The sequence below is a fragment of the Lithobates pipiens genome, unplaced genomic scaffold, assembly GCF_037356315.1.
Source record: "Lithobates pipiens isolate NorthernLeopardFrog02 unplaced genomic scaffold, aLitPip1_a1.2 Scaffold_10, whole genome shotgun sequence".
Classification (NCBI taxonomy): domain Eukaryota; kingdom Metazoa; phylum Chordata; class Amphibia; order Anura; family Ranidae; genus Lithobates; species Lithobates pipiens.
The window spans coordinates 33,212,925-33,229,931 of record NW_027507686.1 but is presented as its reverse complement, the minus strand read 5'-3'; the positions used below and the strand labels follow the sequence as shown (position 1 = coordinate 33,229,931).

General features: G+C 47.9%; 1 protein-coding gene across 1 annotated transcript in view; it reads right to left on the bottom strand.

Moving 5' to 3' along the window:
* Positions 1-3,900, bottom strand: part of GLG1 (golgi glycoprotein 1) — a 64,763-nt gene extending 60,863 nt beyond the window's left edge. The window contains exon 1 of the mRNA XM_077453416.1: positions 3,602-3,900. Within this exon, the coding sequence (XP_077309542.1) occupies positions 3,602-3,865 (264 nt within the window). The 5' untranslated portion in view covers positions 3,866-3,900. The remainder of the gene's footprint in view (positions 1-3,601) is intronic.
* Between the last annotated feature and the right edge of the window lie 13,107 nt (positions 3,901-17,007).

Genomic DNA, 17,007 nt, shown 5'->3' with positions numbered 1-17,007 from the left:
TGATCTCCTGCAGCCTCCAATTCCTGTCCACATACACCCCCCGCAACAACTGCATGACATTTCTCAGGGTGGGTTTCCTGATCGTGACAACCGTGGTGTGTGTTGAAACTTGTAGTCTTCATCGGAAGCTCATGTGAGAGGGTGACAACTCGGAAGCACAATTGGAAGACAGGGGCAGAGCGCTGTCATCCTATAACAGGAAGAGCCTGAAAAAGGACCTTCATGGCAGGATCAGAGATATTTTATAATAATGTTACAGCTTTAAAAAGATTGATATTCCACTGATGGGGGTTACATCTACTATAATCCACCAAACCATGGTGACTGCATTTGATATTATTTGTCCAATAAATATTCTTCCCTGATGCACAATACACAGACCTTCACTGGGCAAAGCCACCTACACTATAGGCTCAAAAGATCACTTCATGATGTGTGGTAGGGTTTTATATCAGAATCAAGCAATATTCTTGATCAGATCATGGATCAGAAGAATTGCAAAGCTTGTTCTATCAGAAGTGGGTCGTGTTTTAAGCAGAAACAATCTGAGACAAGCAACTCCATCCATTAATACCAGAACACTCATCATTCCTGGTGTCAGGAATGTCACAGGAGGATGCTGCTTCTGGAAAATGAGCAATTCCCTCAGCCCCTGGGGCGATCCTCGCCGGTCAAGACACAAACTACCATAAACCATGTAGAGGAGTTTTCCTCATTCAGACACTGGTCACAGATGGTGCTTAGATGTGGGGACATCAGAACAGCCAGAGATCATCAGAAATCATTGTAGAAATGTCCAGATATATGGACGACCAACTGTGCAAGTTTCAAGATCGTGGGACAAAAAAAAAAAAAAAACAGACACCCCGAGTTCCAGACGTATCAGAAAGCAAATCACAACCCCAGGAGAACCTACTCATCTCACCAAGAATGATGGGACAGAATGACTATCAGATGCCCATCACTTCCTGTGCTAAACATTTAGTAGACTCTGAAGCTCTAACACTGCTGGAAGGAAATTCATTGATCAGACTAGCTACTGATAATCAATGTATGCGATTGAGAACTGCTGCTTCTACATTCAGTAAGGTGAAAGTCCTCCAAGGCCAAGGATTTATGACGACAATAGTGTACTGCGTGTTCCACCATAACTGCAGGACGCAAACAAAGTGATACTAAAACACACACTTAAAATTTACCATGTCTCTTCTTTCAGTATATGGATGATGGCACCATTTTAACCATTTCAACAGCAGGCCCTTCCTGCACAGGCCAATTTTCAGCATTCAGCGCTGTTGCACTTTGAATGATAAATTGCGCAGTCATGCAACAATGCACTAAAATTTTTATCAATTTGAGACATACAGAGCTTCTTTTGGCGTTATTGAAATCACCACTGGGCTTGCTTATTGCAAAAAAAAAAAAAAAAAAAAAAGTTGAAAAAGTTTAAGTTTGTTGTAAAATTTTATAAGTCGTCTCTCCTTACTTGCCGTCAGTGTGAGGAGAGGAATGCCAATAAGCAGCATTTCCTATTTACACACTGATCAGCTGTGATTGGACACAGCTGATTACATAGTAAAATGCCTAAGTCACCAGCTGTTTACCACGATCGGCACTGCGGTGTAGCCACACTGCACCACGCTACATGCCCCTGGGGGTGCGCAGGAGTGGCTTATTCTAAAGGACGTCATATGATGTCCAGTTTGAACGATAAAGCCCCTGTCTGGCTGTCAATCTGCTATAGGCCAGGTGGGAAGGGGTTAAAAACAAATGTCCAAGTACCTTTATCGTAATTGATTTACAGCTGTCACGACTCCGCTCTCTCCCAGCCTGTCTGCAGGGAAACATAAGTAGGAGGAGCTTCTAGTCCCTCCACCCCCCGTCCCCCCGTCCCAACCCAGTCCCCCCACACCTCTCCATTACTCCCCAACCCTCCATTCCATTATCCTGGAGTTGGGCTTTAAATGTGCAGACTCCGGGGTCATCTTGATCGTTGATTCAATACAGAGTCACTACCCAGGAACAATGCAGCCAGAGAAGTGGAAACCTCCATACTCATTCCGTACATGAAGAGAATTATACAATCCACAGATATAACCCTGTACAGAACTCTACATTACCAATCCACAGATATACAGAGCAGAGCGCCTCTACAGATTTCTGGGAGTCATCACCTCTTTATATCCAGTAACAAACACATTACCCACATATTGTAAACAGAGCCATAAGGAAATAAGGAGAGAACATTTCCCAGAGCAGAGCTTCTATAATAAATCCAATATAAATAAGGTGAAGTTGCACATTAATAGGTCTGTTTATAAAGCCAACAATGATTACATAAAGCTGACTTCCTCCTCGCACACCATATCAGACTGTCTGTGCCATGACTGGCCTGCAGACTCCTCAGTTTAGAAAATAAAACTTTAACCAGATGCCGACCAACAATACCCGGGGGGGGGGGGGGGGGGGGGGGGGGTTGGGGCAGCAGAGGGGGAGGGGGATGACGACACCTCATAGGAAGTCTATTTCCTCCGAATACAAGAGACGGACTGCTAATCCAATGTCTCAGCTCACCAATGTCAGCGTTGTGTTGCGTAGACAGGCCAGGTTTTCCATTGGTCTCAATGGTGCAGTGTGGATGAGGCTCTGCACACAGCATAGTGAGACGTGGTTGTGCTGAAGACAAAGCAGGACTAACACAGCAAAGGTGCCATGACCTGTGTGAACGCCAGCAACACCAATGTACACAATAGTCGCAGGAAGTCTTCCCTGCAGGCGGAATGGTATGCACTGTGGATGGCACCACCGAATTATCAGAGTGGGCAGGGAAATCCGGCCAGCTCCATCAGACATGAACCACAAGCAGCACAAAATTCCCAAATATTCTACTAAGTTCATTCTTCATAAAAATAAGAACAGCCAACTCTATCAGCGTATTGTCAGCGTTGTGCCTTATCCCTGTGTGCATTCTGGTGACATCCCCCGCTACAAGGCACGGCACTGACACTTCCTGTCCCAGGGACCAGTCATGTCTGCCCGATCCTTATCTGTGCAGGGACTGGTCCCGCCACCGCCCTCCTGTACTTCTCACAGCCAATGGCGTGAAGAGTCATGGGTGGAATTAATACACGCCTGCATAGGCCCACCTACTCTGCTACTGGCTCCGCCTCTCTGCGCCACATATGAGGTGACAGGACCGCTTCAGTTACCCCACTGATCGTTGGAGTGTGTAAATTATGTGCAAGTGCATATTATGGGATGCATAGCGTGGATATTATGAGGTACACAGGGTGAGCACTATGCGATGCACAAGTATAGAGGGTGTGCACTATGCGATGCACAAGTATAGAGGGTGTGCACTATGCGATGCACAAGTATAGAGGGTGTGCACTATGCGATGCACAAGTATAGAGGGTGTGCATTATGGGATGCACAAGTATAGAGGGTGTGCATTATGGGATGCACAAGTATAGAGGGTGTGCATTATGGGATGCACAGTATATAGGGTGTGCATTATGGGATGCACAGTATATAGGGTTTGTATTATGGGATGCACAGTATATAGGATGTGTATTATAGGACACATTATGGGCTGTATTACCTCCCGGACATCCTGCAGACACTCCAGCACGGCCAGGTTGTTGGTCCAGGCGCTCTTCGGGCACAGGCGGCTGATGTCCTCCCGGCAGGCCTCCTCCTCGATCAGGCGGATGCCGGGCAGTCGGCGGGCCGGAGAGGCGGGGGCGCCTACAGCAGCGGCGGCGGGAGCGGGGGGATCCTCGGCTCGGGGCCCCGGGTCGCATAGCACAGCGGTCAGGCCAGCCAGCAAGCAGCACAAGACCCAGACACGTCCGCAGGCCGCCATCTTGGAGAGAGCCAGTCACGGAGCTCAGGCGCGGCACCGGGGAAAACTGGAGCGTGCGCGTCACCACGCCGACCCACTACGCCATGACGGCGGCCGGTCACTGCCCTCATCCAACATGGCGGGCGCGGCGTCCTGTGTGAATTCACCCCACACAGTGCCAGAATGTCTTTGAAGAATAAAGCTTTCATTGTTTTGTAAAGAGCAGGGGCGTGTCCTAACCATAGTTTATTTTTATTTCATGAATGTGTGCCATTAGGGTGATTTCACCACACAGCCTGACCTATAAATGAAATAGGAAGTGAGAGGGAAATCTCAGACAGGTGTCACCAGAGTCATGAGAACAAGAAAATGAGGTGTTCGGCCCCTGTGGACAGGCCCTGGCCTCTTCCCGCTGTTTGGATTGAAATTAATTTAATAAATCTATTAGGCTTCATGCATACCGGTGCCAACTGCCACTGGGGTCAATTCACTAACATTTACTGCATGCGATAACACCCTTGTGTGACTCATTTGCATAAATGATTGCATGCGGTAAATAAAGTCCAATTCACACAAAAAAAAAAAAATATAAAGATTATGTAGTATTTAACGCAAAATGAAAAATGTGCAGGTAACTATAGTAAAGAAAAAAAAGTCCAATTCACAAACGGAATAGAGTGAAAAAAGATGCAATATTCATCACCAGGGTTGTGCTGGTGGCATCACCGTCAATATTTGTCAGAAACAGCTTGGGCCCCCCCAATAGCTGGTTGCTAAGGAGTAGGCCAGGAAGCCGTCCACCGCATCCTTAACAACGGATGACTCAGCTGAATGTAAAAAAAAAAAAAAAACATGCCGGCAATTAAGAATTATGAAAAAAAAATAAAAATGTAAAAACTGCGTTGGGGTTCCCCCGAATGCATACCAGACCTATATTTCCTGGTACAGATTTTAAGGGGAACCCCATGCCAAAATGTAAAAGCACATTGCTGGTAGACATGTGCATTAAGTTTCGTTCCGAATCGAAATTCGGATGAATTTTCATTATTCGGACATTCGGATGCATCCGAATTACAATGCTAACGAATTCAACCGAATTCAGACGAAATTCGAATCAAATTCGAAAAATGACCCAAATTTGGGGCCACTTGTAGCTAGAAAACCCAAATTTGGGATGCAAACACAGTAGAACTAGTACTAGAACATCTACATTTGGGGTTTCTAGTTATGGGGCCCCAAAGTCGGGTTGCAAAATGTCATTCTCTTCTGCAGAAAAGTACTTGACATATTGTCCATATCTCGGGGTCACTTGGTGCTAGAAACCCCAAATTTGGAGATGTTGTAGTGCTAGGTCTACTGTGTTTGCATACCTAATTTGGGGTTTCTAGCTATAAGTGGCCCCGAGATACGTGGCCCCAAATTCGGGTCACAAAATGTCATTCTCTGCTGAAGTACTTGGCATATTGCCCATATCTGGGGTCACTTGGTGGCAGGTGACGTGGCAAGTGGACAATTCACAACTTGGTCCCGTGGCACTCGTGGCCGGTCACATGGCACTCGTGTCAGGTCACGTGGCAATTATGGCCGGTCACGTGGCACCCGTGGCAGGTCTCGTGGCAGGTGTCATGGCAAGTGGACAATACACAACTTGTGGCAGGTGATGTGGCAAGTGGACAATACACAACTTGTGACAGGTGACGTGGCAAGTGGACAATACACAACTTGTGGCAGGTGACGTGGCAAGTGGACAATACACAACTTGTGGCAGGTGACGTGGCAAGTGGACAAATACAACACACAACTTGTGGCAAGCGGACAACGACATACAGCATATGCACTTGCCTTGTGATCGACAACCGACATTTGAATTAGACATTTTGGAAGATGGTTAGTTACTTATACCTATATATATCTGTCACATCAACTTTTCATACTTGCAGTGTACCAGTGGAAAAAAAAACCCACACACATCTTAATTCATTTATATTTATGGTATCAATGAAGTTGCCAGCATGCCTGATTGAAGAATAGTGATGGACGAACTTCCGACGGGACGTTTCGCGAACGCGAAATGCGAACGGACCCAAACGTTCGCGAAACCGACCGTTCGCCGCGGGCCCCATTGACTTCAATGGGAGGCGAACTTTGCAAACCTTCATGTCGAATTTGCGGCCACGTGGTAATTATTAGGGGGTAAAACGTAGTCCCACCATCTGGACAATGACATAATACATGTATGAGGTGAATTTGGGATCGATAACTACAAGCATTTTTATTTTATTTGGGAAATTGTTCTAACAATTCAGGACTATGGAGTTAATGAAGGCAATGGAGGAGAGGGAAGGTCAGGGACCAGGGTAGGCAAAGAAGAGGGTGCAGGAGATGATCACCAGCAGCGTGACATACCGGAATGACACATGCACCGTGATAGAGGCATCTGACAGCAGCACCGTAATACAGAGCACTGACAGCAGCACCGTGACATACAGCGCTGACAGCAGCACCGTGACATACAGCGCTGACAGCAGCACCGTGACATACAGCGCTGACAGCAGCACCGTGACATACAGCGCTGACAGCAGCACCGTGACATACAGCGCTGACAGCAGCACCGTGACATACAGCGCTGACAGCAGCACCGTGACATACAGCGCTGACAGCAGCACCGTGACATACAGCGCTGACAGCAGCACCGTGACATACAGCGCTGACAGCAGCACCGTGACATACAGCGCTGACAGCAGCACCGTGACATACAGCACTGACAGCAGCACCGTAAGCAGCCCCAGGAGGAAGTCAGCACAGCACAGGGATGGTGTGATCCCCTCATAATAAGAACCCCCAGGAGGAAGTCAGCACAGCACAGGGATAGTGTGATCCCTTCATAATAAGAACCCCCAGGAGGAAGTCAGCACAGCACAGGGATATCATAAGCAGCCCCAGTAGAAATATGACACCGCTCAACCTCTTCAAAGAGGAGGGTAGGGGCATATAGTACGGTGTGCTTTTTTGGGTCAAGGAAGTGAGCCAAATGAATTAAGAAGGTCTGTGTGCTTGATTAAAAAAATAGTTTATAGACATATACATGGTCTACTGGTCACATGTGTTGAATTCCTCCGAGATCCATGCCTCATTCATTTTTAGAAATGTGAGGTAGTTAACACTGTGGTGAGCTAGGCGAGTACGCTTATCGGTCACAATCCCCCCTGCTGCGCTGAACGTCCTTTCGGACAGGACACTGGATGAGGGGCAAGCCAACAGTTCGATTGCAAATTGGGCAAGCTCTGGCCAGAGGTCAAGCCTGCCCACCCAGTAGTCTAGGGGTTCATCACTCCTCAGAGCGTCCACATCGGCCGTTAACCCAATGTAGTCGGACACCTGACGGTCTAGGCGTTCCCTGATGCTGGATCCGGATGACACCTGTCGATGGGTCGGCTGAAAGAATGACCTCATATCCGAAGTCACCAACACATCTTCAAACCGGCCTCTTCTTGCAGGCGCTGTTGGATTGGTACCCGCAAATCCTTCTCTGGGAGTGGGAATTGCTCCTCTGCCAGCGCACGCAAAAGCAGAATGCAGCATTTCTCGAAGCAAGGCCTGGAAGTGCTGCATTCTGACAGCCCTCTGCGACGGCGGTAACATTTCCGCCATTTTGTGTTTGTACCGGGGGTCTAAGTACGTTGCCACCCAGTACTGGTCCTTGACCCTCATGCTTTTTATACGGGGGTCCCTATTAAAACACTGGAGCATGAAGGCCCCCATTTGCACTAAAGTGGAAGCGGTGTGGTGGCCTGGCTCCTGCTCATCATCCAGGATAATGTCGTCCTCTTCATTCTCCTCTCCCCATCCTCGCACAACAGGGATCCCAGAAAGGTTTAAAGCATGCTCTTCTTGCTCCTGCTCATCCGCCCCGGCACCATCCTCCTCTGACTCCTCATCAGACTCCTGTTGTTGACTTGTCTCAGATAGAGTAGCCCCCCCTGGGAATTCATCCAGCATTGCGACTTCCTCATCTTCCCGCTCCTGCTCCTCCACAGCCTGATCAATGACACGACGCAATGCACGCTCCAGAAAGAAGGCATAAGGTACCATGTCACTGATGGCGCCATGGCTGCGACTGACCAGTTTGGTGATCTCCTCAAATGGCCGCAGAAGTCTGCATGTGTCGCGCATGAGCAGCCACTGGCGCGGTGAAAAAAAACCCAGCTCCCCAGAACCGTTTCTTTCGCAGAGTTCATACAGGTAGACGTTAACTGCACGTTTCTGCTGGAGCAGCCTATCAAGCATATAGAAGGTTGAGTTCCATCGCGTCGGGCAATCGCAAATAAGACGTCTGACCGGCAGATGGTGTCGCCGCTGAATGTCAGCAAGGCGAGCCATGGCCGTGTAAGATCTTCTGAAATGGGCCGAGATTTTCCTTGCCTGCCGCAAGATGTCCTGGACCCCAGGGTATTTGACAAGGAATCGCTGCACGACCAAGTTTAAGACGTGTGCCATGCACGGCACGTGCGTGATTTTGCCCTGTTTCAATGCGCTAAGCAGATTGGCACCGTTGTCACACACCACTTTACCAACTGTCAAATTGAGCGGTGTTAGCCACTCATCTGCCTGTGAACGCAAAGCTGAAAGGAGTGCCGGGCCAGTGTGGCTCTTTGCTTCCAGGCACAACAGACGCAGCACGGCATGGCAACGTCTCACCTGGCATGTGGAATAGGTTCTGGGGAGCTTGGGCGGTGCAGTGGAAGAGACGCTAGCAGCGGAAAAGGAGGAGGCAGCTGAGGAGGAGAGGGAGGAGGATGGAGTAGGAGGAGGAGAAGAAGAGTCAGGCCTGCATGCAATCCGTGGCGGTAAAACCAAATCTACACGGGTGCCACGGGTTACATGCTTGACGGCCGTCAGAAGGTTCACCCAGTGGGCAGTAAAACTGATATACCTTCCCTGCCCGTGTTTGCTAGACCACGTGTCTGTGGTCAGATGTATCTTGGCACCGACACTGTGTGCCAGAGATACATTCACTTGCCGCTGAACATGGCCATATAGCTCTGGGATGCCCTTCTCTGAGAAATACTTCCTTCCTGGGACCTTCCATTGTGGTGTTCCAATGGCCACAAATTTGCGAAAGGCCTCCGAGTCCACCAGTTTATATGGCAGTAGTTGGCGGGCTATGAGTTCTGACAAGCCAGCCGCCAACCGTTGGGCAAGAGGGTTATCCGGCATCATCATTTTTTTACGCTCAAACATTAGGCCCACGGAAGCCTGCCTTTTTGCAGAAAAATGTGAGCTTGGCGTGATGGAAGGTGGAGTGGAGGACAATTGTGAGGAGAGAGGAGAAGGAGAAGTAGAAGACGAGGCTGGACGGTGAGAGCCTGCAGTGTGGCTTTGTGTGTTCCGTTGCTCCCACTGGGCTCGGTGATGGCTGCTCATGTGCCTTCTTAAGGCGGTCGTCCCTAGGTGAGTATTGGGCTTACCGCGACTAACGCGTTGACTGCAAAGATTGCAGATGGCAACGCTATTGTCAGCAGCGGACACGTTAAAAAAAGCCCACACTGCGGAGCCATGTGCCGGTGTCCTGGGAGCGCCAGATGTGACCGTACATGGTCGATGACTCGCTCCTGATACATTTGCAGTCTGCTTTGTCCCTGCTGTGCAATGTAAGTCATTGCTGCTTCTCCTCCCTATCTGCTGGTCCATATCTCCCTCTGAACTCCCCTCCTCTTCCTCTCTTGTGGGCACCCACGTGACATCACTAGACACGTCATCATCAACGTCACCTTCCCCACCGCTATAAGTAGAGATCTCGGAGTAGGCAGCAACACCGGGGACCAACCTCCTCCTTGGGCTGATCTGGGTACTGGCGTCAGACTGCTGAGTAGCGCTTGTTGCTACCTCCTCTTCCTGATCCAATACCAAGAGTGGCTGCGCATCAGAAATGTCCTCTTGATATGGATCGGAATATAATTCCAGTGACTCAAGCGGAAGGTATGTGGTGGTGGTGGTGGTGGTCGTGTTGTTGGTGGTAGTGTCTTTGGGGGTGCACATAGCAGAGAGTGAAGAAGAGGGTGCAGATCGAGAGGATGAGGAGGGTGCAGAAGAGTAAGGCTGAGCGAGCCACTCAACCAAGTCTGGTGCATCCTTTAAAGTAATTGAACGCACCTTCTGCAACTTCCCACTTTGGCTCAAGCCTGTTGCTCCTGCCCTACCCCTACCACCCCTGCGGAAGGGCCTGCCTCTTCCTCTGCATGTCATTTTTTAAATGACCCTGTGACAAAACTCTTAGTCCCTATACCGCTGAAGGACTGCTGCAGTATAGGTGAGCGGTCAGCAGTGGTGCACGTCAACCCTATCTATTGTGGACCTATAGCGGTCCTTACAGAACAGCAGACTGTACCGCACTCAAGCCTATGTACCGTAGCACCCTATACCAAGTTACCAGTCCTTATAAGAACTTTTGTGGACCAAGCAGGTTGTGTATTAGTGTTTAGCAGACTGTACGTCAGTCCCTATACCGCTGAAGGACTGCTGCAGTATAGGTGAGCGGTCAGCAGTGGTGCACGTCAACCCTATCTATTGTGGACCGATAGCGGTCCTTACAGAACAGCAGACTGTATCGCACTCAAGCCTATGTACCGTAGCACCCTATACCAAGTTACCAGTCCTTATAAGAACTTTTGTGGACCAAGCAGGTTGTGTATTAGTGTTTAGCAGACTGTACGTCAGTCCCTATACCGCTGAAGGACTGCTGCAGTATAGGGCAGCGGTCAGCAGTGGTGCACGTCAACCCTATCTATTGTGGACCGATAGCGGTCCTTACAGAACAGCAGACTGTACCGCACTCAAGCCTATGTACCGTAGCACCCTATACCAAGTTACCAGTCCTTATAAGAACTTTTGTGGACCAAGCAGGTTGTGTATTAGTGTTTAGCAGACTGTACGTCAGTCCCTATACCGCTGAAGGACTGCTGCAGTATAGGGCAGCGGTCAGCAGTGGTGCACGTCAACCCTATCTATTGTGGACCGATAGCGGTCCTTACAGAACAGCAGACTGTACCGCACTCAAGCCTATGTACCGTAGCACCCTATACCAAGTTACCAGTCCTTATAAGAACTTTTGTGGAACAAGCAGGTTGTGTGTTAGTGATTAGCAGACTGTACGTCAGTCCCTATACCGCTGAAGGACTGCTGCAGTATAGGTGAGCGGTCAGCAGTGGTGCACGTCAACCCTATCTATTGTGGACCGATAGCGGTCCTTACAGAACAGCAGACTGTACCGCACTCAAGCCTATGTACCGTAGCACCCTATACCAAGTTACTAGTCCTTATAAGAACTTTTGTGGACCAAGCAGGTTGTGTATTAGTGTTTAGCAGACTGTACGTCAGTCCCTATACCGCTGAAGGACTGCTGCAGTATAGGGCAGCGGTCAGCAGTGGTGCACGTCAACCCTATCTATTGTGGACCGATAGCGGTCCTTACAGAACAGCAGACTGTACCGCACTCAAGCCTATGTACCGTAGCACCCTATACCAAGTTACCAGTCCTTATAAGAACTTTTGTGGACCAAGCAGGTTGTGTATTAGTGTTTAGCAGACTGTACGTCAGTCCCTATACCGCTGAAGGACTGCTGCAGTATAGGGCAGCGGTCAGCAGTGGTGCACGTCAACCCTATCTATTGTGGACCGATAGCGGTCCTTACAGAACAGCAGACTGTACCGCACTCAAGCCTATGTACCGTAGCACCCTATACCAAGTTACCAGTCCTTATAAGAACTTTTGTGGAACAAGCAGGTTGTGTGTTAGTGATTAGCAGACTGTACGTCAGTCCCTATACCGCTGAAGGACTGCTGCAGTATAGGGCAGCGGTCAGCAGTGGTGCACGTCAACCCTATCTATTGTGGACCGATAGCGGTCCTTACAGAACAGCAGACTGTACCGCACTCAAGCCTATGTACCGTAGCACCCTATACCAAGTTACCAGTCCTTATAAGAACTTTTGTGGAACAAGTGAGTTGTGAATGTTTAGCAGACTGCAGCAGAAGGGCAGCAGTCAAGTATAATATCCTTTCTATATTTGGAAGAAAGAATATTATACATGTACAAGCCTATTACTGTACCACTGATACCAGTCCTGAAAAGAACCTTTGTGGAACTAATAATAACAGCAAGTCTTTAAAATTACCCTCACTGCCTGACAACACTGCTTCCTTCCTGTCCCTATACAAATTGGCAAAAAAAGAGAACGATTAGTGGTTACTGGAACAGCTCTTTTGTGGACCTTGATAGTAACAGCTAATGATGATGATGATGATGATGATGATGAAAGACTAATCTGGCTGTCCCTGTAGCATACACCGTCCTTTCTCTTTCTCTAAACTAACAAAAGACACTCAGGCTGCTGCAAGAATCAGCAGCACAGCAAACCTATCAACACCTAACACCTATACCAGTCCTGAAAAGAACTTTTGTGTACCAAATAGCTAGTGGTTTATCTCTCCCTACTCCACACAGGAACCTGTCCCTATCTTAACAGAAGAAAGAATGTAAAATGGCCACCGGATCGGGTGTATTTATAGGTTAGGGGGAATGTACAAGTGTCCATGTGCTGTCATGTCTCAATTGGCTGTCCTGTATCACATGATAAACGTGTCACCAAAGGTTAAAGCTCTTGTATACATTAAACACGTAAGTCCGCCGCGGCGAACGACGGAAAAAGGCGTTCGAACGTGCGGACCGCGAATGTCGGAAATTCGCCGCGAAACGACCGCCGGGCGAACCGTTCGGCCATCACTATTGAAGAAGTCATGGATGTCGATCGCAAGGCAAGTGCATATGCTGTATGTCATTGTCCACTTGCCACAAGTTGTGTATTGTATTTGTCCACTTGCCACGTCACCTGCCACGAGTGCCACGTGACCTGACACGAGTGCCACGTGACCAAGTTGTGGATTGTCCACTTGCCACATCACCTGCCGCCAAGTGACACAGATATGGGCAATATGCCAAGTACTTTTCTGCAGCAGAGAATGACATTTTGCGACCCGACTTTGGGGCCACGTATCTCAGGGCCCCTTATAGCTAGAAACCCCAAATTAGGTATACAAACACAGTAGACCTAGCACTACAACATCTCCATTTTGGGTTTCTAGCACCAAGTGACCCCGAGATATATGGCCCTAAAGTCGGGTCGCAAAATATTTTCAAATCCGGTTGAAATAGTTTCAAATGTGGTTGAAATAATTTTGAATCATGTTGAAATCATTTTGAATCCGGTAGAAATATTTTCGAATTTGGTTGAAATATTTTCAAATGCGACCGATTTTTAGAATTCGGTAGAAAACGAAACGAAATCCGAAAACGAATTTAACGAATATAACTAAACTAAATTAATTAATTAACAAATTAAAACGAAACGAATCTAAACAAATTTTTTCCTTTTGCACATGTCTAATCGCTGGCTTGGATCTGGCTCAGGTAAGTAAAAAGGGGTGCATGGGGGGGGGGGGGGGCCTGCAGCACAGAAGGATTTTCACCTTAATGCACAGAATCCCTAGCGTTTAACCCCAAAAAAAAAAATTGATCCTGCTCTTTTAAAGCATTTTATATGACACATTGCTTGTCCTGTGTCATTTGGCCCCCTGTCACACCTAAAAAACCTGGCTGATCCTGCCAGTTTCTCCCCACCCCTCTGTAAACTGACCACGGTTTATCATGGCTCCTGAGACCAGACATCGTGGTCAGTTTATGTGCCTCTGTCATCAGCAACCTGCTATTTTCTCTCCTCTCTTCTTCAGTGTCCCCCTTCCCCCATCTGTGTGTGAGCCGCCCCCCCTCCCCTCTCTGTCTGTGTGTGAGCCGCCCCCTCCTCCCCTCCCGCTGCTCTCATAACACTAACCTGTATACACCATCAGCACTGCCTCCTATTGCAGTTTCCCCCTCTATGAATGATTTATAGATATAAATGCTGTAAATACCTCATTTAAGAGCCAAGAGTGCAATCACATGACCAATCAGGGCTCTCCTCCTCCCTTCCAGACTGACATCAGCAGAGGACTCTCAGCCCCACCCACTGCATCTCTCAGAGGAGGAAAGGAGAAAGCTGGCCAGTCATGTGATCGTAATCTTGGCAGTGAAATTAGTTATTTGCAGGATTTATTTTATAAATCACACACACAGAGGGGGACACTACCATAGGAGGCAGTGCTGAATGTTTATACAGATTAGAGTGGATTAACAACCACTTTAAGGTGAATAACTGTAAGGCTTTAGAACCACTTTCTTTATGGCATAGATTCAACAAGGTGTTGGAAACATTCCTCAGAGATTTTGGTCCATAGAGACATGATAGCTTCACGCAGTTGCTCCAGATTTGTCGTCTGGCGAGTGTGGAGGCCATTGGAGTGCAGTGACCTCATTGTCCAGTGGTGAGATGATTTGAGCTTTGTGCACTGTAGTCCAGGGATATGCAATTAGCAGACCTCCAGCTGTTGCAAAACTACAAATCCCATCATGCCTCTGGGTGTCATGCTTGTGGCTGTCAGTCTTGCTATGCCTCATGGGACTTGTAGTTCTGCAACAGCTGGAGGTCTACTAATTACATATCCCTGCTGTAGTCATAAAGGGATGGCCAGGGTCAGCAACAATACTCAGGTAGGCCGTGAGGTGTAAACGGTACCAAGGGTCCCAAAGCGTACCAAGAAAATATCCCCCACACCATTACACCACCACCAGCCTAAACCATTGATACAAGGCAGGATGGATCCATGCTTTCATGTTGTTTACACCAAATTTTGACCCGAACATCTGAATGTCTCAACTGAAATTCAGACTCATCAGACCAGGCAATGTTTTTCCAATCTTCTATTGTCCAATTTTGGTGAGCCTGTGCGAATTGTAGCCTCAGTTTCCTCTTCTTAGCTCACATAAGTGGCACCCTGTGTGGTCTCCTGCTGCTGTAGCTCATCTGCTTCATAGTTTGATGTGTTGTGCATTCAGAGATGGTATGCTGCATACCTTGGTTGTGGTTATTTGAGTCACTCTTCTTTCTATCATTTCAAACCTCTGCCCATTCTCCTCTGGGATCAACAAGGCATTTTTCTCCACACAACTGCCGCTCACTGGATAATTTTCTCTTTTTTGGACCATTCTCTGTAAACCTGAGAGATGGTTGTGTGAGAAAATCCCAGTAGATCAGCAGTTTTTGAAATACTCAGACCAGTCCGTCTGCCACCAACAACCATGCCACGTTCAAAGTCACTTAAAGCCCCTTTCTTCCCCATCCTAAAACTCTGTTTGAACCTCAGCAAGTCATCTTCACATCTAGATGCCCAAATGCATTGAGTTGCTGCCATGTGATTGGCTGATTAGCCATTTGTGTTGCCAAGCAATTGAACAGGTGTACCTAATAAAGTGGCCTGTGAGTGTATATACCCCATTACCTTACCCTATACACATCATTAGTCTTAAAGCGGTTGTAGAGTCACTTGTATAACTTTTACCTACAGGTAAGCCTATAATAAGGCTTACCTGTAGGTAAAAAGAATATCCCCTAAACCTGTACGGTTTAAGAGATTATTCCTCCTGCAATGAGCCACTGACTTCAGCGGTGCATGCACACAGGGGATTCTCTGCTGAAAGCCCGGCAGATGCCGGAAAGAAGTCTCTGGCGCGCGTGCGTGGGAGTGACATCACGGCTCCAGCGATTTGATACCTGGAAGACGCGCCAAGGCAACATGTCAGCTCCCTTGGTATGGACCAGGTGAGTTACCGATACCTCTTTCTAAGTAAGTATTTAAGAATGAGCTAGTATGCGGTGCATACTAGACCTTAAGAAGGAGAAAGAAAGAAAAAAAAAAAACCCACACACCACACAGGCATTGCTTCAAGTTATATCAAAAATCGCAGAAAAAAATTGCAGTAAAATTGCACAACTTTCAGGTTGCAATAGTGGAAACCTAGCCTCAAATTATTTGTCTGCTCTACCCATGGCAGATGTAAATCAGGACTAAGAGTAATCCCTGACTGCAGATCCCCCCCCCCCCCACATCTGTACCCCTCATTTTCTACATTTCCTTCCGACAAGTCTGCACAGGCTTTCTTGGCTGCATGCTGTTGCCTCTTCAAAACTACAGAACTCTAAATATTGTAGATCAGTGGCGGCTGGTGCTCAATTTTCTTGGAGGGGCGACCCACAGCCTCCCCAGCCAGCCAGCAACCCACCACCCCCTCGGCTCTCAATCGCCGCTCCCCCCCCGCTCAATCACCTCATAGCTGCCCCTGAAGGTTTTGCGGCTCCCCCCCCACCCCCGACACCCTCAGAGCCCCAGTGGTCGCTTCACCTCCCCGCAAATTAGGACGACTTAGGACCCACGGCCAATTGGATCTTAGGACCTGCTTCCTGATTGGCCGGGAGTTGTCACACAACTGGGTGGGCTCCCTCTGGATGTAATCATGTGCTTCTAAAAATAAAAACCCCCATTGGAATCCATTCTTCCAGCATGCAGATTAGGGGGCAGATGCATGGATTAGCGGGGCAACGCTAGCATGAGCATGAGCACCCGCCACTTTTGTAGATATAAAACGAACTGAACTTTTTGTGCGTGAACATGATTTTCAGCGTTCGGCGTTGTCGCACCTTGAATGACAATTGCGCGGTCATAAAACACTGTACTCCAATGATATTTTTATCTCTTTTGATGGTCATTGGCAATGAATTTTTTAGTATAAAAAAATAAATAAAATAAAAAAAAAAGGATTTTCTTTGTTTCGGTTATAAAATTGATGAGGCGGCACTGTTGGTGCCCTGATTATCAGTGTAGATGCCGCCTGTGTGAATTGCTACTTACCAGCTGTCCGTGTGAGGAGAGGTCTGCCGATGAACGGCAAATCTGGATTACACTAATCAGCTGTGATTGGACACAGATGATCACATGGTAAAGAGCCGCTTTGATTGGTTCTTTACCTCGATCACAGATCACTGCCGATGCGCACTGCAGGGAGGCATGTGATCACAGGAGGACGTTAATAGACATCTGCCTGGAAATGTGCAACCACACTGTAGCCACCATTTAGCTATAGCACGGCGTGAAGAGGTTAGACCCAAATCCAAAAATGTAAAATATTGCAGCTTACCAATCAGATGTGGCGGCTGCATGAGATTTTTTTTTTTTTT